The sequence below is a fragment of the Trichoplax adhaerens genome, genomic scaffold (assembly GCF_000150275.1).
Source record: "Trichoplax adhaerens TRIADscaffold_6 genomic scaffold, whole genome shotgun sequence".
In the NCBI taxonomy this organism is placed as follows: Eukaryota; Metazoa; Placozoa; class Uniplacotomia; order Trichoplacea; family Trichoplacidae; genus Trichoplax; species Trichoplax adhaerens.
In genome coordinates this window covers 5303302-5329363 of record NW_002060948.1, presented here as the reverse complement: position 1 = coordinate 5329363, position 26062 = coordinate 5303302, and the positions used below count along the sequence as shown (strand labels likewise).

The following is a 26062-nucleotide window of genomic DNA, read 5'->3' as shown; positions in this document are numbered from 1 at the left end:
ATTAAATTTTATTTTATCAACCTTGCTAAGTGTAAACATAAAGTGTTATAAGTGCATCAAGTTTTATTTTAGCAAACTAAGATTGTCCATCCATTATTTTGGGACCAATGTGATTTCAGTTATTTCATAATTGAATGCAATCATATTTTCCCTACAAGTAAGGATATCATTCATATCAATATTAGATCCATTGCTATCGTAATGTACGTGTAGCGCAGCCCAAAATATAGCTTGGATTATGATTGTAAGATTATACGAAAGTAGTAGTACTCGTTTGTTAAATAGTGCGATTTTGAAGATATCTATTTGTAGCAGAGGTTTACATATGTATTGTCTTGATACTATTGAGATGTTTACATTAAGATTTCATAATAGTAATAGATAGCGCTGATTATGTTAGTACTGTGAGAATTGTATTGTGGCGCTTTAATTAGACGCGTAAACAATGAATAGCTCGCGCGATGATAAACTATTATCTTGCGACTTAATTGGCAAGATATGTTTGCAATGTGTAAAATTCATTCTGTAACAAGGGGTATATAAACCGCGAGCTTTCGCTGTAAAAGATAATTCAGAGATAGTCCTATTGAAGCGAGGTAGTCCTTGGTAGCTATGAGACGAACCTAATCTTATGTAATAAAGTGAAGTTTATAAGAAACTGTAGTTCGTGTTGTATTTTTGAGAAGACACTTTATCACAGTAGGTAATGTAATGATAATTTTTAAATAGACGATACAATGGAATAAGATCACAGCCTGTACTGGCGTCCTTAAATATCATGCACTAATAATCTTACTAGTTATAGCAAAGCATACGATTATTTGAATATGGAATTAGGCAGTTATACGGTAGTTAGAGAGGACAGAAGTTTCGAAAAATTTACCAATCTAGATTACTAAACACCGACTGATTAGAACTAGTTATAAAAAGTAGAAAATATTTATAAGTTAAACCGCTCTCGACTAACATCGTTGATAAGAGTATTAGCTGGAGAACATCCATCTAAGAATGGAAGAAAAGCATTACAACAGTTGCCTTTTTATGATGGATATTACAAAGCTGGTACTTTAATTAATAAATATTCAATGCTGCTCAATAAGAGATAAGGTTATCAACTATTATTATTTGTAATATAGAATAGAATAAAAAATTTGAGAGGCAAAGTTGCAGATTTGAAACGAATGCAATTAATAATTACTGCTGTACTAAATTTAGTCAATCGTTTATAAATCAGTATTAATGCATTCTTTTCTAGATTCTAGATCTATACGTTGATCCGATTCTTCGAGCAGATCATCATAACGTGGCGGACAGAATGGCAGGTATTTTGTACATGTAAATTTATGAAAGAAATCGGACAGTCCAAACGGAAGATCATATGATCTTTTCATATCTTTTATGTATTCATTGCTTAGTTCATTCGATGCAATCGAAGTTTCTTGAGACCACATATGTAGACCACGTTCTTCCACAGTACCAGGAAGAATATTATCAAGGATTAAAGCAATTATTCCTCCAATAGCAATATTAGTACTGAGTAAAACGACAATAATTTGATCTAGTTCTACTACGTTAGTTTTGATTACAGATGAATTAGTGCCCGTTCTCAGCCAAGTAGGGAAAGCCATACCAAAAATGAGTGACAAACCAACGATAAAGATATTTCTCGGCGAATTCATATTACAGTACTGTAAATTGGATATACCAACTGCTGTTACTAGTCCAAACATAACAATAAAAACGCCGCCAACAACAGGATTAGGTATCGATGCAAAAAGTGCTCCAAATTTGCTAAATATGGCTAGGATAACCATTATAATTGCTCCACATTGAATTACAGCCCGACTACCAACCTTTAGCATAATGATAAATATGATGTTCAAAAATTATTTGATAGTGCTCGTATGCAATCCACGATATAACTATATTAATCCTTCGCCTTTTTCGTTAAGAAACTTATTCAATAAAATCATAACTTACCCTAGTTATACCAATGGCTCCAATATTTTCACTGTACGACGTTGTTCCACTACCAGTGCCAATCATCCCAGCTAATACACATCCTATTCCTTCCATACCGATACCGCGATTAATAGCATGCGTCGGTGGAGGTTTAGCACCAGCAAGTCTAGCACAAGCGTAATAATCGCCAATCGATTCGATCATAGATGCCAATACTCCCGCTAGCATACCAAATACGCTAGCAATAGAGACAGTAGGCATACCCCATTGAACTAAAGTGAATCAAGATGACATTAAGATATGCGAAATTCTATTAATCTAATAAAGTTAGTCAGTTATATAATCGATTATATTAACGTAATGATTACAGTATAATTATAATAAATTTGTATTCATATAATATTATATTAGGAGTTAAAGTGATTTATCATACAAGGATATGGAAATCGAAACCACGGTGATGATTCCAGTACAGAAATTCTAGCATCAGTTCTAGCAAAATAAGTTGGATTAGCTGGATCAGAGGTGAAAGCACCAGCAGCTGTAAGGATAGCCGATACGATCCATGATGCTATAACAGCAATCATCACCTAAATTTGGGAAAAGTCAATAGAATATTGATACGTCACGTTCTATATATCATTATTGCATGGAAAAAAGGAAAATAGGGAAGTAAAATTCAAAGGTTACTCCAGTTTACTATTTTCTGAAGATTTTATTAGTGGCGTTCCCAAAATAATTTTAGTATTTTACTTTTACAATATTTACGTATATAAAATAAGGATTAATTTATACTATTAAATAGCTACTACTATTGTTATCATAAAGTATGATACTGTATTATTACATCTCCCTTCCAATAAGAATAAGATTTACTTCAGCTAATTGATGAAGTTTTATAATTATTAATAGAATCAAGATACTCTAAATCATTAAAATATCATGAGCGATTTCTATACCGGGAAGAGTCTAAATATGTGGACTCTAGTGATATAACAGCCTTTCCCTCTCTGAAAAGCGGGTATTGGAATAGGAAATCTTTCCAGAACTTGTGAGAAAAGGCCAATAAAGAATATTGTCCTAAGAATTCGAATGTGTAAAAAGCGAAATGCATGTATTAGAGAGCTAATGTTTTTCTAATATTTAGATTTAGTTTAAGTAATATGATTTAATACTTCATCATATTATACCGGTACCTTATACTTATACTTACAATATCGCCATACCCCAGTGAGAAGCTATAATGAAAATGGATAACATAAAGTTAGTGTTAAAGAAATTAATATTTAAAATGTAATATACTAAATATATGATTATATGCAATATTTCTACATAATTATAGCTCTTTAAATCAGTTAAAAATTCTAATCGCTTTCATACACGAATAAAAGGTAGCTGGATCGATTAACGTTAATCCAACTAAAGTAATCGTAGGAGCAATAGTGATCGGTCCAATAAATCTTAGGCAAAGTCCAATTATGCCAGAAAAACCAATGATTAACTGAAATAGCGATGATAGCATGACAGCTCCTTGGATCTTGTAATAAAGTAGAACATTTTTATTACTAGCTTATGCATGATTTAAATATAAACAAGTTGTTAGTATAATAAAGATATTGGAGAGCTTATAAAAATTACCTAGACTTGGACTTTATAAAGAAGACATGATTACATTTCTACAGAAATGTGTAAACTTATCGTTCTGCTGTTACTTAGCCATTACCAACTAATTAACTAGCGAATGACATAAAGAAAAATTACCTCTCGCATACGAGATTGCCACATTTCTGTTTGATTTTCTTGCTGGGCCAATGTCAGGTCTACGTAGATCATCAAGGAAAATGTTATTTAGTTAGCAATAAAGCATTCTTTCATTGCTGTAACGTCAATTTATTTCTGGTGGTTAATAAAATGATAGGAAATATGTATGAGCTAAGAAAGAATACATGCAAGTACATGCTATACTATTCTGATGAATGTTTAGTCATGTGTTGTACATAGCATATAGCGAAACATGCAGAGTAGGAAATGATAGTAAAATTCTTTAATATAACTTACTTGCCCAAGGCAAAACATTCGGACTACAAGTACCCTTCCATTTATCAAGTGCCATAATAGCGACAGTTGGTGCTACAAAGGTAAAGGATCCTCCTTGCACGATTGGCAGCCTGTAAATTTTGTTTGTTAATCATTTATTTGTTAATGAAATGACTATAGTTATGTAAACAATCACGAAAATCCTATATGTGATTATGTGATACGAAAAAGTGAACTTAAGATGTACAACATCGCGAACGTTAAAAGTTGCATGTGTGTCAATAAAAATTTTTCTCTAGAAATTAGCTATTTTTTATTTCATATTTCATGTTGAAATGGGTTCTGGTGATATGTATATTGATGGTACATGTAACAATTTTCATCGCGAAGTTAATTAATATTAGATATAAGAGGCATTTGAGCTATACTTATAATAAAAATAAGACAAACCTGATGCCAAATGTTGCTTGCAATAACGTTGAAATACCAGATACAAAAAAAATGGTGGAAATCAAGTTGCTTATAGCTAATGGATTATTAAAACCAATGCAAAGTGGTGCCGCTAAGACAAATGGTAAAGAAATAGTTGCCCCGAACATTGTCAAGTAATGCTATAGAAAATTATAAGAACAGTTGCAATCAATCAATTATGCTCGAATAAAGCTAAGAGTTAACTTTAATACTGTTTAAACAACTTAATGAAAATAAAATCAATCCAGTAAAAAGAATCAGCTATACGAGTATTGCCACTGTAGATGAAAAATCGATTGGATAAACACAAAGTTATTACTTGTAATCCTAGACCAATAGTATATAGAAATGGAGGAACTTCATGAAGCTTATAGACAACTAAAAAAGTGATCAAGAATCATTTGATCAATTTAATTTATGAGTTTAGCAATGGAGAAATCAATCATAATCAAGAGTAAACGAAGTTTGTCATCATTTAATTATTATCGTTTATCTATAACATTTTATCGGCATTAGATACTTACCAAAGCTTTTCTCATCATTCTGTATCATGAGATAATGAATATTGAAAAGATAGAATAAAAAATACATACAATAAATAATCTGAATATTAATATGATATTTAAAATATAGGATTAGCTATTGGAATCTGCTGATATTGGTGAAATCGATATCCCAGCAGCAGCAAATTGATGTATCAAGACTTCTTTATCTTAATATTTAAAAGCATTAACCTAAACCATTAATTTTTTGTAAAATTAGAGAACGATATCAACTGTTGCTACAATCTAGGTAAATTGAAATACAGGCTTCTAAATACATGCTTATTTGTACCCGAAGTAAAACTAACATACCTTGATGGTACCATTGCAATTTTCCTGTTGGTGATTTTCTGTCATCGTATCATCATGATTGGAATTAATTGCCATTGCTAATGTCACGGCGAGATTTTATTCGTGAAGAGGTGATTAAAATAAATTGATTAGCAACTTAGATGTTGGAAATATGGCACAAGCAATGTCTCCTCGAAGCAAGCGCTTAATTTTTTTGTAAATAATTTTGAGGTAGCACCGGGGTAGTCTTTTGCTACAATATATATTATCAGTATCAAATCAAGGCGGCGGCAAAAAAATATGGGAAATTTACATAATTGACATTGTTGTAAAGGCGGTAAAAAAAAATAGTTTGCTCGTATGTATGTTTAAGCAGTTTGTTTATTTATCTCTTATGGTTAAATATTTTATCTATTCTGGGACTTGTCGTACTTAGAAATGGCTACTCCAAATAATTGCGTTCATAGAGTAGAATAAAATAATTTGATATCCAAAGGATTATAAGAAACGTCATAAGCATAGCGTTACAACGCATTTAAAAGCTAGCACTAATAACAGTTGTGCTTCCATTTTACAGTTCTTATTTTACTCTTTTAGTCTATCATATACGACGTATGGTTAGAACCAGGGGCAGGGTTAACAAATAAATAATTTGCAATACGTCATTACTCCAGTCAAGTTTAACTTTCATCAATAGACGGCAAACAACAATATCTCTAAGCTTTTACTTGCTGTCAGGATTTTCTACAATGACATTGCTAATAAACAAAGTTTTTATGGCCGTAATTGTTTGACCACCATGAGACCCAATATACTATAGTGCGAATGAGGTACCGTACTTTAATGGAAGAGAGGGATGATATTCATGATGGAGCGATAAATCGTTAGCTGTGATTATTTAATTTTTCTGGTGCTGGTTGGTATTTTGTGGCAGGATGATCATTTACAATCGTTAGTAAATTTCAGTGATAGGCACTAAGTCTAGTTTTGATTTATCATGTACGATGAAGTTTATTGGTAAATAAAGACCATAAAAAGTAAATTGTTACAAAGGCTAATCATGATTAAGATCACACAGGTCCTACAGTTTTTATTAAAGTCTACAGGCCTGCAGAACAGATCAATCTTGTGTATATAGGCCTTAATTGTCAATAGCAAGTTTTATTCTGCAAATGAATAGAATATATTCTCTTCGCGCATTTAACTGACTCCTACCTCATACTTTATAAAGGATTAGCTTAATTTTTTAAGCACAGAAGTAAGCTAATACTGATTAAGCATTATTTATGGCCTTAAAGTGCGTAAAAATGGATCAAATTATGCACTATCGATTAAAGGATGTAAGGTTCATTCAAGATATTATGGTTCAGGCTATTCGGGCAAAATAATTGTAATAGTTGTCTGGTTATTCAATTTTGAACTGATAGCATACTTTGGAAGTAAGTAATATCGAAATAATAAACAACAACTTTACGTAACTGGCTTTTTAAAGCTGCTGCAAAATATCTCCAGTCACTTGCTATCAAAGGAAACAAAACGGAAATGGCGATGAATGAAATTATACAGTCAGATTGCATCTATGGTCAATATAAATTGATAATCAATGTATGTTTTAGGTAAAGTGATGTTAGGCTTGTTAAAATGGGAATACATAATGTACAATATGCCATTTTTTCCTTACGGCAACTGTAACCCGGGTATCAGCTGATTTACTTTTGGAGTCGATGATTGTGAAGCATTGGGTATCGAAAGAGCTGGCAATAAACTTATAATAGTCTGTACTTCAGAGGTGATATTCGCTATTAGATAACTTATTGGTGAATGGATAGTATTGAATTGAGAAGTAAAGTTCTCGAGAATCATACATCGCAAGAAAACAAAAATTTTTTGAATTATAATTTATATTACAAAGTACAGTATATTAATTGGTGCACGATTCATTTATTGAATAGCAGAAAGGCAGAAAGCATGAGCTTAATTTAATAATTGCAAATTTGGAATAAATTTGCGTAGATTTATAAAATTGATCGGACTTGATTAGTGTTATAAAGTTTAATAATGAAATTCAATACAAAAATATAGATATACAGCAATTACGATGTTACATATAATTAATTCATCACAGATTAATTTGATTAGGATTGTCTTATACTCTGGAAGTTAATACATATGCAAAACTTAGGATTTTGCATATTAATTCAGAGGCAATACATAGCACAACAGGTTCAGCACTTCTTACCAAAGCATAGATACTCGTATACAGTATATAAGAAGACTACATGCAAAATAGAATACGATGACATCAATAACTATATATTAGACAGTTATACTACCCTTGCATTTCTATAATTGTTTAAGAAAATAATTTCATAGAAGGACATATACTGACCTGCTACTACAATGAAGTAATTTCTACTCTTTATATCTTGATATAGAATTATATAATTTTAATCTAAATTAATGAATTTAACTAATCATAATTGTATTTGTTCAAAATTTTTATAAACTGTTTCATATTTTATTCTATTAGTGTTATTTAGAACAATAATTTTTTAGTAGTAAATGTGTAAGGTAGTCATATAGGCATTTAAATATCTTTACAATTTGGTGATCGTTTAACGAAATCCTCCTAATGAAATCGAATTTCAGATACTAAAATTTTACGCTAATTCAAGAATCTGACTAAGATTATCTCGCGTGATGCATAAGAATTTAATTTTCTAATCTACTCTTAAAATATTGTACCGGTATCAATCATTCCTGTGATAAATACAATCAAATTGGGTCGGCTTTGGTTGGATTGAATTAGAAGAAAAACGATAATAGTAATTCTAATTTTTAATTATAGGTTACCTTATAGACCCCAAGCGATCATGAGTACTGCTGACTGATAAGAATGGCATAAATAATATACTGTAAGGTACAGGTATAAAGATGATTTACATAATTCAAAAGTGCTCACAGTTATAATTTACTGCGCTATTCTCAGAGCAGTAATCCGTTTATCTAAGATAATTAATCTAGCCACTTTCAACTGTTTTATTAGGTAGGTAAGAATTCATACGATGAGCTTCTTGCAATGAACAATATTGTATTACGTATAACAAAATATCGTTAAGAAGCATTTTACAAAGCATTCTCTAACTAGCGATCATCGTATCTCTGTACTGCAATTTTCATCATCTACTAAGTCAATAATGAAAAATGCTTTTAATCTTATAATGCATTACTGCTGTGGTGTAAATAATATCTGAAAGTCAAATTTTATAGTAGCAGAAATCATGAAACTCATATTTTAATAGGATCAGAGGAGATCGCTATTTACGAGAATACGCATTACCAGCTATGCAAGTAAATAAGTTAATTATAAGTTATTACTAATTGTTCATTACGTCTATTCATATCTTTTTCGATTTCTCAATTTATGAACGTATACTAATTCATTCATAATAACAAGCTTATGCTAATGTCAAAATTAAATGGGAAAATCTTTGATTTTTAATCTTCATTACCTTAGAGTATTAGAGATCTCTTGTGTCAACACCGGTGTCGAGGTTTTTCAAATCGGAAAATCACACTATGTAAAATTATTATAATATTGCTGCTATACGAGTAAAAATAATAATTAACACTTTAAATACCGATAACAATCTGGAAAAATTTTTAGCAATCTCCGTCCTTTACAAAAGTATTAGCTTCCTAACCCGATCTTCGAGTATTAATGCAGAATTCAGAATTCTTTTCCTATATTACTATTGGACTTTTTTCCTTCGTTATACATCGCTGAGAACAGCCTGTATGTTATAGAATCTCTGAATTACAAATATTTATATATATTCATTAGATATCGTAATGTTTATTATAATCATAGTAGTTACTAACCGGGTTAAATTGGAACAGCTATAGCTGAACATTTACATAGAATTACTGTAAATGGTCAAATAAATTTCATAGAAAAGGCATGAAAGTAGTAGAATAGAATTTATGCACCTTAGTTGGATCCTAGAATAACTAAGGGGTTGCGAATGATTTCAGTATAGATATATTAAGATATCGATTACTAAAAGTTTCTAATCATAGATGCGGTAGTCCTTTATATGACTTAGCTACGATCTGTATTCATTATTCAAATCATGACCGTAACTTTTTTATGTTCGGTATATAATTTCTTATTTAAAATATAAAATATGTACTGTTCAATGCCATAATTTCCATTCAAGGATGATCGAATATAAGGGAAAAATCAGAATAATGATAAATTATTTCTTGCTTTATTTACCATAGAATAAGAATGTAATCCAGCTCCAAAAATTAACCTAGAATTAAAGTTGGCTTATATTCAACTCATGAAGGCTACTAAATAAGGTGTAAATGAAAGTTTTATAGAGAGTCATCGTTAGTGAGAACATTAGCTGGAGAACATCAAGTTAAGAACAGAAGAAACCCTAAGAGCATAACAACAGTTGTATTTCTCTAGCGGATATTATAAAGTTGGTACTTAAACTGACAATGTTCAACACCGTTTTAATCTCGATAAAGTTAGTATCGGCTATTATTTATAATATATGATAATAATAAAAATAAAAGCGTAGTGAGAAATTTAAAGCAAAAGCTATTAATGCTGCTGCTGTACTAAATTAAACCAATTATTTATACTACAGTACTAATGTATTCTTTCCTAGATTCCAGATCTATGTGTTGCTCTGATTCTTCTATCAGATCATCATAACGTGGTGGACAGAATGGCAGATAATTTGTGCATGCAAATTTCTGGAAGAAAGTAGACATTCCAAATGGAAGATCATATGATCTTTTTATATCTTTTGCGTATTCATAACTCATTACATTCGATGCATTCGCTGTTTCTCGAGACCATATATGCATACCACGTTCTTCCAAAGTACCAGGAAGAATATTGTCAAGGATTAAAGCAACAAATCCTCCAACAGCAATGTTAGTACTGAGTAAAACGATAATAATTTGATCCAGTTCTGTTACGTTAGTTTTAATTACAGATGAGTTAGTGCCCGTTCTTAGCCAAGTAGGGAAAGCCATACCAAAAATAATCGATATACCAACAACAAAGATGTTTCTTGGCGAATTCATATTACAGAACTGAAGATTGGATAGGCCAACTGATGTTACTAGTCCAAACATAACAAGGAATACTCCCCCAACGATAGGATTAGGTACTGATGCAAAAATGGCTCCAAATTTGCTTATAATGGCTAAGATGATCATTATAACAGCTCCACACTGGACTACAGCACGGCTGCCAACCTTTAGCATAATAGCAAAGACAATAATCAACAATTGTTTTGTAAATTCAAAGAGCTACAGTAGAAAGTACATTGAATCATCGTCTATACGGTTAATAAAATTATTCAGTAATATCATAACTTACCCTAGTTATACCAATGGCTCCTACATTTTGGCTATAGGAGGTGGTTCCGTTACCAGAGCCAATCATACCAGCTAACACACATCCTATTCCTTCCATACCAATACCACGATTAATAGCATGTCTCGGTGGAGGTTTGGCACCAGCAAGTCTAGCACAAGCATAATAATCGCCAATCGATTCGATCATAGATGCTAATACTCCCGCCAGCATACCAAATACACTAGCAACAGAGACTGTAGGTGTACCCCATTGAACTAAAGTTAAATGTATTGTAATTAGTAAAGTAAGCCAAGTCATTCGGTTATACGATTATATGTATATAAACGATTAAAGTATAATTATAATTAATTTGCATTCATATTTTACATTAGGAGTTAAAGTGATTTGTTAATGCATTTATCATACAAGGATATGGAAATCGAAACCAAGGTGATGTTTGTAATACAGAGATTCTAGCATCAGTTCTGGCAAAATAGGTTGGATTAGCTCGATTTGAGGTGAAAGCACCAGCAGATGTAAGGATAGCCGATAATACCCATGATGTTATGACAGCAATCAATACCTAAATTTAGAAAAAGTCATTAGAGTGTTAATATTTCGGATTCCAGACATCATTTTTACATCATACGCGTATATAGACCAATTCGAGAGTAAATTACAAAGGCTGCTCAGATTTACTATTTTCTGTAGTTTTTATTATATTGTTACTTACGAGTATTTTCTATACCCAAATATTTTTAGTATTTTTTTATTTTACAATTTGTTTATCACTTCGATATAACGATAAGATTTACTCGGGGTAAATGATAAACTGTTATAATCATTAATAGAACAGATATATCGTAAAGTATTTAATTATCATCAACGATTATCGTACCGGGAAGAGCCTGAATATGTGCACTCTAGTAACATAACAGCCTTTCCCTCTCTGAAAAGCGGGCATTGGAACAGGAAATCTCTCCAGAACTTGTGAGAAAAGGGCGATAAAGAATACCGTCCTAACAAATTATAATGATGTACGAGAGCAAATTATACAGGACTTCTTATTCTAACATTTAAATTCATTTAATTTAACACTTCATCATAATATAACTTATACTTACAATATCGCTATGCCCCAGTGGGAAGCTATAATCAAAAATAGATACCCAGAGTTAATATTAAGAATTTAGCATGTAAAATTTATCAAAATTACTTTATTATGACTAGATATTTGATCACATATTTCTATACAATTATAACTCTATTGACTGATTATTAACTTTAAATATTTATCATTTTCATACATGAATAAAATGTAGCCGCACTAATTATCGATAACCCAATTAAAGTAATCGTCGGAGCGATGGTAATTGGTCCAATAAATCGTAGGCAAAGTCCAATTATACCAGAAAAACCAATGAATATTTGAAATAGGGATGATAGCATGATAGCTCCTTGGATCTTTTAATAAATATAACGTTATTATTACCAGTTTCAGTATAGTTAAAATATAAATTAGTTACCGGTAAGCAAAATATATTTAGGAATACTCGTTTATTCGAGTTGGACTCACTAAGAAGCATAATTTCATTTATGTGAAATTAGAAACGAATTCACCGCGTTGTAGCTACTAACTTATTACTACCTATAATTCTCGACTTCGACAAGGATAAATTACCTCTCGCATCCGAACTTGCCACATTTCTGTTTGATTTACTTGCTCATCCATTGTAAGATCTAAACAATCAAAAAGCCAAGTAATATTTATTTAATAATTCTCTCTGCATTACTCAGTCTTCTATTTTATTTCTGGTGGCTAAGAATACTATGGCAAATTTCAGATGATGAGAAAGAATGTATGCAAGTACATATAGTACAATTTAATACTTGATTTAGTTAAGTATAGAAATGGTAAAGCCTGCAATGAAGAAGATAGTACTACAGTATTCTATACAATCACGTACTTGCCCAGGGTAAAATATTTGGTCTGCAAGTGCTTTTCCATTTATCCAGTGACATAATAGCAATAGTTGGAGCTATAAAGGCAAAGGATCCTCCCTGTACGATTGGTAGCCTATAAATTTGGTTTATTAATCACTTGTTGTATTCATTAAAAGACAAACTATAGTTTGGTAAACAATGCCAAAAGGACTGTGTAATATGCATGTTAAAGGACACAAATGGACCAACTTAAGAGATCTAGCACAACTGATATTAAAGAGTAATTATCTGTGAATAAAACTTTCTATAAGCTCTATTTTTTGGTGGTTGTCTTACTAAAATTGTCCCAGATCAAGTGATTAACATAAATAAATATGGAACAAATAGTTTTTCCTTCGGAAGTAGTTACCGTCTACCACATATATTAGCTCTGCATTAATGATATGATTTTAAATCGGAATTAATTATATGAACTATTTAAATAATCTAATAATCATTGCTAGCACGGAATTCAATGGTAAATGAAACGGTCCAAGATGACCATTTACTGAAATAAGATGCCAGCGAATCATGAGAAAGTTGCCTCTCAGTATAGTACGAATTTCATGGCTAATGTTTGTTCATTCGTGCAGCCGAAGGACTTACGGTAAAATGAAAAAAAAAAAAATTATACTCTCTACTCTAATTCAGTGTAGAGCTCCATCCGCTTTTGAATTAAATTATAGAAATGTAAGTTATAAACATTATAAAAATGACCTATTTAGACAAACCTGACGCCAAATGTTGATTGCAATAACGTAGCAAGGCCAGACATGAAAAAAATGGTGGAAATCAACTGACTTATGGCTAATGGATTATTATTACCGATGCAAAGCGGTGCGGCGAGGACAAATGGTAAAGAAACAGTGCTCCCAAACATCGTTAAGTAATGCTACAGAAATAGTGGGAGCAATTAGTATCGGCAATCAATTCATTATGGTGTGATAACGCTGGCACTTGACGTGAATTATATTAAAAAATATTGAGTGAAAACGAAATCAATCTAGTGAAAAGAATTAGTCCTATTGCTACCGTAGATGCAAAACCGATGAAATATAACTCGAAGTCATTACTTGTAGTCCTAGAGCAATAGTATACAGAAATGGAGGAACTTCATGAAGTTTATAGACCACTAAAAGAAAGTGATTCAAATGGTTTAATCTTATTTACAAGTTTAAGCCAAGTTTACCATCATTAATGATTATCATTTATCACTTAATATTGTATCAACATTAGGTACTAACCAGCGCTTTTCTTATCATCCTAAATCATGAGTTCAATATATTGAAATGATAGAATAAAAATGATAGACATAATAAGTGAGTACAATGTTAAAATAACGCGTTAAATAGGTGCATAAGATTCAACAAAGTCGATGAAGTGGATATCGGTAGCAACAAGTTAAATTATTAAGACCTTTTATCTTGATGCTTAAATAATTAGCCTATCCCATTTAGATAGCTACAAAGTAACATAGGTATCAGCTCCTGGTAACTGATACTTTAATTAAAATACATGCTGCACCCACGTATTTATTTGCATCAGAAGGAAGACTAATTTTATACCTGGGTAGCACTGTCGTGATTTTGATGTTGATGATTCTCCATCATTGGTTTCTCCTGGTCAGTTTTGGTCGCCATTGCTAATGCTACTCCGAGATTTCAATAGCAATAATGATGGCTTGGTTAATTAAAGCCAATTGATTAGAAGTAAGATGGTATACTAGTAATGTCTTCTTGTAACAATCTTTCTGTTCTATAGTGACGAGCTTTGACGTAAACCGGGTGGATCTTACGTTGAATTAAATTTAAATCTTTTGTTCAGGACTTTCTTTCCCGTAATTACCTTATTCCCTTGCGTTTTAGAACTAAGGTACAATAAAAAGTCAAAGAAGAGGATAAAACAGTAACTTCGTATACTTAACGGTAGTTAATGACTTAAACAATTACCTTCAGCTCTTCCAAAAATTGCATAATAAAATTGCCACTATGAAAAATTGACCTATTCGTGCATGTATAGTCCATTTATATTCTTTATTTTAAAGCTCTATTTAAAAAAATAATTTTCTTAATTACTTTAAAGAAGTAAGCCTCGTCAATAGGATTTTTTTATTTCATTATTATAAGTGTCTATATTGCGATATTTAATACAACCTAATGAATGGCTCACTATGCCATTCCCCCACATATAAAAATATATTTACTAAGGTTATTAAAGAACATCGTATATATTATTGAATTATTAATTAAATTATATTCATCGTAACGGACTGATTAGTGATTATGAAGTACTACCGTATGCAATAATCATTAGCATAGAATAGAATCTGATATCATGCTGCAAATAGCAACAAATATCTATAACCAACGATGTAGCTATCTAGTTAAAGCAGTTACTGTGAATTGTTCTGAAGTATTTATGACTGAATAAGACGGTACAAGATTTATGAATTATTACTAGTATGAAAATCTTAAGTTGGTGATGAATTAATATTTTAAATGATGGGCATTAAAATAAGACTTTAGGTCTTGCAACTTTATTGCAGTAACATAATCTGTTATCAAGTCCTTTCCATTTGAATGGAAGGTGTTTAAATCAGTGATATCACTAGGTTAAGAATGATATAGCAGAGGCTGAACATTGCTATAGGCCACTGTTACGGCGTGATTTGTATGTTGGTTGAACCCGACCGTACATGTACCAGTGACAATTGGTTTGCATTAGAGTTTTAAAGAAATAAAGTAACTTAATACTGCAGTAAAAATGAATAGAAATATCAAGAGCCAATGGTTCAAGGTTGTAACATTCTGTTTATGTAGAATCTGAGCCAAATTTAATGTAAATGCCTTGAAAATTTAAAAGATCTAATAAGCCGCCGTACTATGCTAAACAGCTTTCAACCAGTATAGAGAGCTCACAACGCCCCAGAAATAGTGGTCTATTAATTATTAGCCCATTCGCTATGCAACGGCTAGCTTGAATTAAGAAGTTCTAAACAATTTTTTTAATTTCCATTTTGTATTATGAAATACAGAGTACTGTGTTAGTAAGTACAAGGCTCTATGGAAGTCAATTTTATCCTTGCTAAAATAAAATGAGATAGTGATTAACCTAATCTAGGAAATGGTAAAGGTTATAGAATGATTCATTACAGGCCAGATTAGCTGTTGATGATCGCTATTCTAAATTATACAGATGCAAATTGAGTGTTTCAGTACTAAAGTCAGCTTTAGTGTCTAGATATGATCAGTTTCATTGCTAAAGGATGCTTATGTCCTATCAAAGCATAAATGGTCTAGCATTTCAGACAATAAACATTTGTAGAGAGTTAACTTTGAAATTACCGAGAAATCAAATTGGTGATCTGTAAATAATTAACTTTACCTTTACTATGCATGCTCAAAGTTATACTAAATTTTAGTCGGTCCGCCATACAGCAAATGTTGAGGTCTACAGTATTTAGGAGGACATGATCTAATCTTAGTCTTTCAAAGAGATATTACAAATCTCTTAAGCTAGAATCAACTGCGATATTTTATAGATATAGTATAGTGAATTAAGCATTAAAATTAATTCCTATTTAGTACCTGAAATTGCTAATATAGTTGCGAGATTAGAGTGGGGTAATTATGGAGCAGATGCCATTACTTGTCTGTGTGGGGCTAGGATATGCTATTTCAACTTTTATGTTTACAGTAACATGTTCATGCCAGCAATAGTAAATGAGTATTAATCGTAATAATGATGTTACTGTTACTATTGCGATTTCGTAGTTTATACACTAAACTACATAAACTGATGAGTCAAGTAGGTCAGTAATTCCTATTGATATCCTATAGATACACTGACAGTTCAAGATTGACTGTAATACAGTATACAAAATTTATCTTCATCAGACCTAGTTAGATTAGAATTTTATTGTAGATACTATCGATACGACTTTACTGCTATAGATTTGTTGAGAGTATTTTCTACTGCAGCTACTCTTGTATAACAAATTCATAGTCTTTCCGTACTTATTTATTGTTTTATTATAACTACAATACGGAGTAGATTTCTATAAGCAGTTAAACTATAAACATATTGCCTAGAGTGTTGATTCTATCAGTTTCTTCATCGGAAGCTAACAGGAATAGCATCAAAAGATTCTTTCTGTTGATTAGTTGAGGATAGTAAATCTTTCCATTAAATAGGATCTCTATACAAATTACGACACGCAGTGATTTCTATTCGTAGAGAGCTCTTTTATTAAATATCTCCAAATCTGAAATATTGAAGAATATCAGCGACGACTATCTACATCAAGCATTATATATATGTATGTGTATCGTAGACATGATAGAATACATAGAATAAATAAATTTGTTGTCCATTCATCGATTATCTTAACAAATTAGGGATACTTAATTCAATATGCCTTAGTTTCTTTTATTGACTATGCTTAAAGGATTACTTTGTTATATTCATCTCTTTTTGTTATAAAATCGATTGAGTGATGAAAACTGTAAGAATATAATGAAGGAAACAAATAATTGGTTAATGATTCGAATTTCGCCTCTGGGTATGTAGATGTTGACGAGGATGATTTTTATTGCGGAACAAGGACTTTATGTTCATGAATTTGATTATCCACCATTAATATTTTATAGGCTTTGTTTTTATCATTGGCGACCTATTTGCTTGCCTTTCTCTACTTGTTACATCCAGATCAAATTGAACTCACTGGCTTCCGACTACAGCGTCATGTTTTCGACATGGGTAAGAAAGTGCTTCTAGAGCATGGATATCTTCTGTATTGCAGAGGAAATGATTTTACCTGTATACAAGTTTAAATATTTTCCATAAGTAGATTGAAATCCTGATGAAAATTTACATTTCATCACTCTTTTAGTCAAGAAAGCTATAGTCGGTAAATCCAATAAAATAAGAAAGTAGTTGCTACTTGCATAAGATGCTTCATTTCTCTTGAAGGCGATATGTTCTATCCTAGTTGATTTATTATTCACCAATTTCTTATTAGATGTCTCTAATTTATGGTTTATTTAGTCTCTGTATTAATAATTTACAGGAGAAATCCTTTCATTTTTTAGTCATACTATATCGTATCAGAAAACAATACAATAGTTGCTACGTTAGTCGTTTGTTTATAGTATTTAGAAATTGGTCTGCTATCTAGAAATACAGTAGAATGAAAATGGCTATAAACTGTGATATTTAGCGATAACAATTTAATCCAACTGAGATTTTATTAATTTCATTGAGGATTTCTGTTACAGTTTACAGGTACATGTGTGAAATAAAAATTTATTTCATTATATTGCATTCTCAGCTATTAATAATAGCAGTAGGAAGTAAAGCATTATTGTATACATGTTGTTTACTCATTCTACTTCGCATGAATAATATGATTTAGATACAGAAAAACGATTTGTTGTTAATGAAGGATTTAACGATGTCTACTTGGTACTCTTTGAGAATTATCTGGAAAAATATAACAGCTTACTAAAGGAAAATTATAAAGTACATAATGCCGAAGACTTATTAAAACTGTCAGATAATGATTACCAGAAAGTTGGTTTAAAGAATGATCAAATTCGCGGACTTCGAAGGTCTTTGCTAATTAAAGGTTATGGAACAAAAAAGGAGAAGAAAAAAATAAGAGTTAGAGTAAGTTAAAAAATTGATATCAGTATAAAATGAATATCAAAGTAACAGTGCTGATATTTACGATAGCGCCAATAATGGTTCGCTAAAAGATCTTTTTAAAAGCATACAATGCTTTGCTTAATTTACCTAATAACTAAATTTATAGAGTTATTAAGTATTAAGCTACATTAAGATAGCTATCGGACTTAATCTTCTCAACTTGTACAAATTTATTAGTACTGCTAATACTATTCTAAAGTAATGCGTGAAAACCCTAAAATAATCTTGTCTTGAGTCAACGTGAGTATTAATAAATTTCGGAGAAGTATTCATTCATGTGAGGCAATTTAGTCCATTTATTTTTATTTAGGTGATTCTAAATTTAATTTGCTAGAGAACTAGTAATAATAGCTACGAGATGGGGAAGTTAAATAAAGAAACCATAAAACTTACTTAGATAGTATTGCTTGTTCAATGTTTAGAAAAGTGAAAGTTTAGCTACGCTAGAAAAGATTCCGCAAGTAGCAAATAACAATCATGGCATGGAAAGACTGGCTAGTTTGGCTTCTATCCCCACTTTTGCTAAAACAGAGAGCCATCAGGTTAGAGTTAAATTTTAGGTTAAGTTTCCACTTAATTAAGATAACAGCTACTTAAAAGTTATAGTTACAGCACATTATCCTTAGCAGTCAAGAATTTTCAGTGTTGTTAAATAAGAAGAGCAACAGCTATTTAAAAGTCGTAATACTATACATTAACCTTTAGCAGTAGGTGTTACTTTTAGCGATCATTGTATCTTTAGAAGAGTGATAATATTTAGGAAATTAATACTCTTAAGAAATATGGCAATACTACTTTACTCGGCTACACAAATATTTTGTCTCAAGAAATTGCAACTATATTTGGACGATATATCTGCTCACTTTATCCCACTATCAGTTAAATCGTTGGCTTATAAAATGATTACGATCTGTATTAATTAATAGACTATCGAACGGCTGTAACGTTTTGTATATTTCTGTAGTGCTAGTCGATATTTAGTGTACAATTTAAGAATGAATAGTAGATATGCAAAGAGAATCTACTAGTACTAGATATTATAAATGTCAAATTAAATCAATACGAGTATAACCTAAGGAAACTGGCAAAATCGTGTTCAGGTTGAAACTGAAAATCTATAAATGCAATTTTAAATGTTGCAAACATTCTGTATTCACAAATTCACCGTTAACTTTATTAGAATTCCAAGAGGAAAAAATCAAATCCATTAGTTGAAGATCATGCACTATCGGATGCAATTAATAAAGTATCTTTTGCCAATGATATCAAGATAGAAAACAATTCAAGTACTGAAAGCTCCAGGGCAAATATCAATCGGATCAGTATTAAAGGGGCATCAAGGTTACAAAATGAATCCGTTAACAGTCAGCCCTATTCAGCACCTCAGAATAGCATTAATCATTCTTCTTTGGATCAAGACGTTTATCTACCATCTACTTCAGCAAAATTGTTAAGTAATCGTTATCCGCAGTCAATATTTCGCCTTCCACCATTTGACAAAGCAATTGAAACCTATCCCAGCTTAGGTGGCGGAAATTATAGATTATCATTAGATCGTTTACAAGGAATTGAATTATCGGTTCAAGCAAATCCAATAGAAAGCTGGACAGAAATTATTATAACATGTCTGTATGCTGATCCACCCTATTTTTATTCTGCTACTGATGATTCTCAGTATTTAACTCATGCTACTACATCAGTCATGCTACAACCTTATGATTTTACTCTTAACTACGATAAAAGTAATTTCGATCTGCCCAATCAATCATTAACAAATCCAATCCGAAAACCAATATTACAGTTGCCATTATTTGATTTTTGCGATATTCTGGATAACATCAATAGTTGTTTAGTGGAAGATAACGCGATTTACGATCTTAAAAATCCGCCACCCTTAATTATTTGCTCGAGTGATACGACTCTTGATCAGGAGCCGCGATGGAGAAGACATTATATTGATTACGAAATTCGCATTTTAAACGATAAGAAGGCTTATGTGGTGTTTGCAGTTGAAAAATTTTCCCTTTTTACCGTATTTTATCCTTTTCCTAATGCAATCATTACGAAATTATCGCTGGGCCCGATGCGATGGTATCCACCACAATTTATTTATGCTGACTGCTTAATTTTAATGACCAGTAGCCAACGAAGTTCTCCAGAATTTTCAATTATCGTAGCATTAATTACTAACTACAATCAAAATTTGCAAATCCTTGAAAGCTATACTACCATGGTCGGAATTTATCGAAGATTATTGCTACCTACTGGTAATTATAAACTAGAAATAAAAGGTAAATTTTCGCCATCATCTAAAATGGGAGAGAAAAAAATGGTTCGAGAGATGCGCTTTCATGGGCGAAATGTTTTTATTCAATTTGCTTGTCAGTTAGATGAAAATTGTCCGTCGATTCCAGCCTACTTTGGTGTAGTTAATATTCGACATACAGTTATAACAAAGACAGGAGAATTTATGGTTCATATGCTTGAGGTTAGATTACTTTTTCAATAATGTAGATATAGCCGTTCAAAGGTCTACTTGACTTATAAATTTATCAAATGTATTACAATTCTATTGAGAAATAACCGCATATTGCGAAGTTTAAATAGCAACGTAAGATATAATAAATCGAAAATATCCGTTCACAGGAATGGATCCCTAATAGATACGATAGCTATAAAATGCTACAATACCATCATATGCAACGTTATAGTGATTTATTATATTAAGCTATTTCAAATTGGCTTGGTATGGAAGCTCATTGCTGAAGAACCTTAATTGCTGGAACATGAGTATATTGAGCTTAGGTTAAAAACAGCACGAAAGTATATTGTGATAAATACGGTAGTGAATTATTGAAATTAAAGCATTTATAGTATTACTATCGGCAGTTTATGACTTCAATTCAGTTCAGAATTTGCTAGAGAAACCTTACATCATAGCCAATTAATTTTAACAGTGGCCCATGTGAATCTATCTCCAAATCTTATATATATATTTAAAGTAGTCCTTGCGTAATATTTAAGATAATTGTGTTAATGTATCCTGCTAGTTGTTTAGCTCATAACACTGCCGATAAATGTTTTCGTAGATTATTAAAGCTCTACCATAGTAAAATTTCGTATCAGAAATATGCTGCTATAATAAATTTCTTTACAGTAGCTAATTTTTGAAGTTTACAAACATGAGACTAGGGCTCAAAAATTTACGGAAAACTGAAACTTTATCAATGCGATATTAAAGCTAATAAACTTTATAGCTTACCCTTGAAGGGTGGCAAGGTTGCCATTTCCACTGCTAAGGAGGCTCCATATTTCAACCCCTAAAGTAACGGAGATTACGTGCTTTAGAATTATTAAAAAATAACAATTAAAATTGTAATCGTGATAAATATAAATTTTTGCTTCGTTTATCATCGTATGTGTCATATAAATAATGCTTTTAATTTAAATAATTTTTTTCATTTTTTGCCACTTAGCCGAAGGAATTTTCACCAGCATCCAAGGCAATTGATCAACTAAAAAGTATGTATATTGGTAACGAAAAGCAACATCATTTAGAGCTTTGTAAGATAACAGTATAATTCATAGCACTTGCTGCAAAGTAGGTAACTATGTAATAAGTATAAGATAGCGTTGATCGACATTATATAAAGGCCAGTTCTCATATTAGCTAAATATCATGAGAAAGATAATTAAAGTAATATTGATTGAGAGATGATATTAGAATATTTTATATTCTCTTTATCGTATGATAACAGAAATATTCAGAGTATATTCGGATTTGTTAAATTGGTCCAATGTATATTTCTTAGGGTCTTCACAGATGCTCACTATTACTAATATCATGGGCGATAAATTAGCTGATCGCTGGGAAGAGCTTGCATGTGAACTTGGTTTACATAAGAAAGAACGCAATGAAATCGATAACTTGGATATTAAAAATGCCGAAAAGGGCATAGAAGTCTTAAAACGATGGAAAATGTTACTAGGAAGGGAAGCTACTATGGAAAGTTTCTTCGTAGTGCTTAAAAAACTCCATTATCATGATTTAGCTATTTTACTTGAATTTTAAACCAGTTAGCATTCCTATTGGCTCATCGACGCATGCATCACTATTCCCAATAATTAAAACTTATAATCTGCATGATCTACTCATCTATCCGTCTATAAAATATGAACATTTCAATCTATTCCATTAATAGCTATTGCTTTACCGATTACTGATAAATGATTCGGCTTACGCATTTCTGATTTTATTTAATATTTTCAAATCTATATAATACTGTGAATATTCGTATAGCATTTATTCATTAGTTGAACTATCTTTGCTCTATCTGGAATATATTCATTCAAGAAGAATTTTGGAAGGACATATTTACTACATACTTATATACCTCGCTTAAACTTGTGCCTTATACTTTTAAAGATAATCGGTAGTTGCCACAGAAAAATATCATATATCTATGTAAATGAAGCAAATTTTAAAAGATATCAACTAGCATTATGCATCCATTCATATTATTTATTTATACGCGAAACCGTTGAAAAACTCTCAATCTTTGTTCAAGTTTTAATTATGATGAAGCATCTCTTGAATATCAATATTCATGGAATAAATATATTTCAAGAATAAGATAACTACTTCTCCATTTTAATTTATTTATTTAAAGCACCATAACCTAAGTCAAAATCCTCTAGAGCAAAAGGTGAAGAATAATCAATTTAACTATGAAGCACTGTAGTATGAATACAAAGTGTATATGGGCTTAAAGATCTTAGATATAATCGATGCTGCCTCTTTCAACCTAGGGAAATTGATGGTAGCTTTATTGTTCAATAGAAAGTAATCCATATTATAAATATCGATTAAGTAAGATCAAGATTTTCTAGTACCTATAATGACATTATCTCATTAGTGTTAATTTACATTAATTTTAATTTATGTAAACATACGTCGTACAGTCAGCTTGCAAATATCGCTTTCTCTATTTAGCAGATATTGTTACCCAGTAGATTCTTTCACTTAATAAATTGAGATGAGAATGTCAGAAGGTAGTATTTTCATATGAAATTGATTGCTGAAAATTGGAAATTCTGGTTCATCGATTATGATTATAGACAACATTGCTAAGCAGATTTTGCGGAGGTTCTGATTAGCATTCTACGCGTATTATCAGTAAATAATAATATTTCGGACACATTTCATCAGGAGTAATTGCAAACATATTTAGCTGAAGAGAAGTAGAGATTAAATTCTGCACGCATATATATAACTCAGTGCTCACTATGACTCACTATAGTAGCATGCAGATATCTCAATGGTGTACTCATACTGTACACGCAACTATAATAAAGAATTTGGCTAAATTGTTATTATTGTTCCAATTATAAATCTACGCCCAAAGCTGTACAGAATAAGATATTTTATTCTATGTAGCTTATCATTAATTTAGGTAAGTTAATAGAAATCCGAAGATGCAAAGTTCCCTCGGCCATATAAAATTAGACTAACCATTCCATATTGATTTAGTTAGTAAGAAATATTCTCTTAAGCTTACTTGGAAATTTTTAAAATATAATGATCTAAGATATGAATTTAAATTAGAATATCCTGAGTGAAAGTAATTTATTGGATTCATACTGTGTATCAGATTTATAAAATTATCTTACTATTTAATTATAATAATTTAATAAAGATATAGCAAAACAAACGGAACTATAGATGTCTTTCAATTACAATTAGTGTGTACTTTCGATATTTTTATTACAGCATTTCTATTATCGACACCAAAAATCGAACATCAGTAGCTTCGTCGAAAAATTTTATAATTTCGTAAATACAGCACTTAGATATGCATAATGCCACAATCATGCATAATTTGGTCATCTTACACGAAATATGTTGCTTGTTAAAATACAATATATTTTACTTTATAAAACTCTCTAATACTTCCTAACATATTGCAGAATAGCCCATTACAAAATTGACTGGTAAGTTCATTGTCGGTTTACGGCAATAAAATCTAGCTTTTTAAATTAATATTCTTCGTTTGATCCTTGTTTACAAGGAGTCTGGCCATCTATTCAATCCTAAAAAACCTAGACTTACTGTGTGTTTACAAATATCATCGGTATTATAATTTTAAAGCAATTTATTTTACAATAATTATAAACTAACAATTGAATAATCTACAATAATGGAGTCTGTCTGGTAGAATTGAAATAATTATAACAGTTTTTTGAATATTTTTTTACTTCGTAGCAGACAGGCGGTACCTTTGAATGGAATAATAGTATTATAATTTAATTTGAATATCAATTATTATTTAAATCATATTGCTACTTATCTACGATGATAATTTTAAGAGCCTCTTTCCGGTGACTGCAAAATTGTAATTGATGCCGCATTACAGCTTCTATATGATCGTTAAATCCTAACAAGATGCGGTTGAGAATCTTTATGACCACTATCAATTCGCATCATTACTTACGTTATGTACAGTATGAGCTAAATTTTGTTAATCATCCATACTAAATCGGATTGTAAAGTTTTGAATTCAATGAGTAACAGTAACCAATTAAAACTATTAAAAACGGTTGCACCAGTGTTGATTTCATGAAATTGGCCAATCTTCGAATGCATTTAATAAACATGATGTCGAATAATCCAACTTTGCCATCATAATGATCTTATCCGATAAACTTTAATTGATATTTTACCTGCAGCAGTTATACAAATTTGAATCATGGATTCTTAGTAGACTTAAGGGATAGTTCAATAGTTACCTGAATAAAATCAATGAAGTAAAATAACGGGTTATATTTATCTTATCTAAAAGAATATAGTTGATAGCTTCTTCGATTTGTTTTTTCATTGAAACTAAATCTGGAATTAAAATTATTATAATTTACTTGTATGGACAATACGAAACGAATTTTCATTCAAGAAATTCCTAATTGGCACACTGTTGGTATTTAAAATCACGGCTCATTCTTTACGATAACAAAGCCAAGTAATATTATTTTTACTATTAATATATGTAAAAGAATTGAAATATTCTCCTCCGTATGAAAACACATTAACGATGGCTTATTTACTTTTACGATTGTTTGATAGCCTGAATGACTATCATAGGAAGTAACTTATGAGTAGCTGTCGAAATTTCATCTCATGTTATATTTCGTTGATTCATTACAAAGATATTTTCTATTAATAGCATCCAATTTTTGATCTTTTTCTTAACTATGAAGATATTATATTCTAAAAGTAAAATTAAGTTTCCTAGCACATCCTAAACAATAAAACAAAACTCGGCTATGAGTCTTTGCTACTTGACTGTTTATTGACAAATCTAACAACCAATTTTAAAATCTTTTCCATATCCACAGAGATGGCTAAATGTAAAGTAATATTTTCATTGTTTAGCAGAGAGAAAAAACTTATCAATGTAGCCAATGATTATTCTCTAGAACATTTCGGCTGTTTTGGAATTGCTTGTGCAATAATATATTGAATCATTCTGATATCTCATAGATTGCTGTTTTAACGATACACAAATGAATATGCAATAAAACTAATAACTACATGTAACCGATAATAGCTAGTGTTATATCAAAAAAATAGCGTATTATATTACAATTATCTCTGGTCGCAAAGAAATTTTTATATTTCAATGATAAGATCTGG

General features: G+C 31.0%; 3 protein-coding genes across 3 annotated transcripts; 1 reads left to right on the top strand and 2 right to left on the bottom strand.

The window, feature by feature from the left end:
- Positions 1-1223: 1223 nt before the first annotated feature.
- On the bottom strand, positions 1224-5399 carry TRIADDRAFT_64040 (expressed hypothetical protein; the record flags this gene model as incomplete). The annotated part of the gene is made up of 12 exons (XM_002113445.1): positions 1224-1853; positions 1981-2234; positions 2396-2552; positions 2922-3042; positions 3176-3200; positions 3343-3499; positions 3724-3782; positions 4021-4130; positions 4450-4610; positions 4790-4848; positions 4995-5013; positions 5325-5399. The coding sequence occupies 12 exons, from the start codon at positions 5397-5399 to the stop codon at positions 1224-1226; spliced, it is 1827 nt and encodes a 608-aa protein (XP_002113481.1).
- Positions 5400-9953: 4554 nt separating this feature from the next.
- Positions 9954-13811, bottom strand: TRIADDRAFT_26265 (uncharacterized protein; the record flags this gene model as incomplete). Its single annotated transcript, XM_002113444.1, has 10 exons — positions 9954-10583; positions 10708-10961; positions 11113-11269; positions 11585-11705; positions 11811-11835; positions 11994-12150; positions 12368-12426; positions 12654-12763; positions 13401-13561; positions 13743-13811. Coding segments are annotated over 10 exons (1743 nt in total), but the record flags the coding sequence as incomplete, so codon positions are not given.
- A 3612-nt stretch (positions 13812-17423) lies between these two features.
- On the top strand, positions 17424-22447 carry TRIADDRAFT_57705 (uncharacterized protein; the record flags this gene model as incomplete). Its single annotated transcript, XM_002113828.1, has 6 exons — positions 17424-17427; positions 18083-18336; positions 18798-18917; positions 19556-20863; positions 21852-21939; positions 22188-22447. The coding sequence occupies 6 exons, from the start codon at positions 17424-17426 to the stop codon at positions 22445-22447; spliced, it is 2034 nt and encodes a 677-aa protein (XP_002113864.1).
- Positions 22448-26062: the final 3615 nt, after the last annotated feature.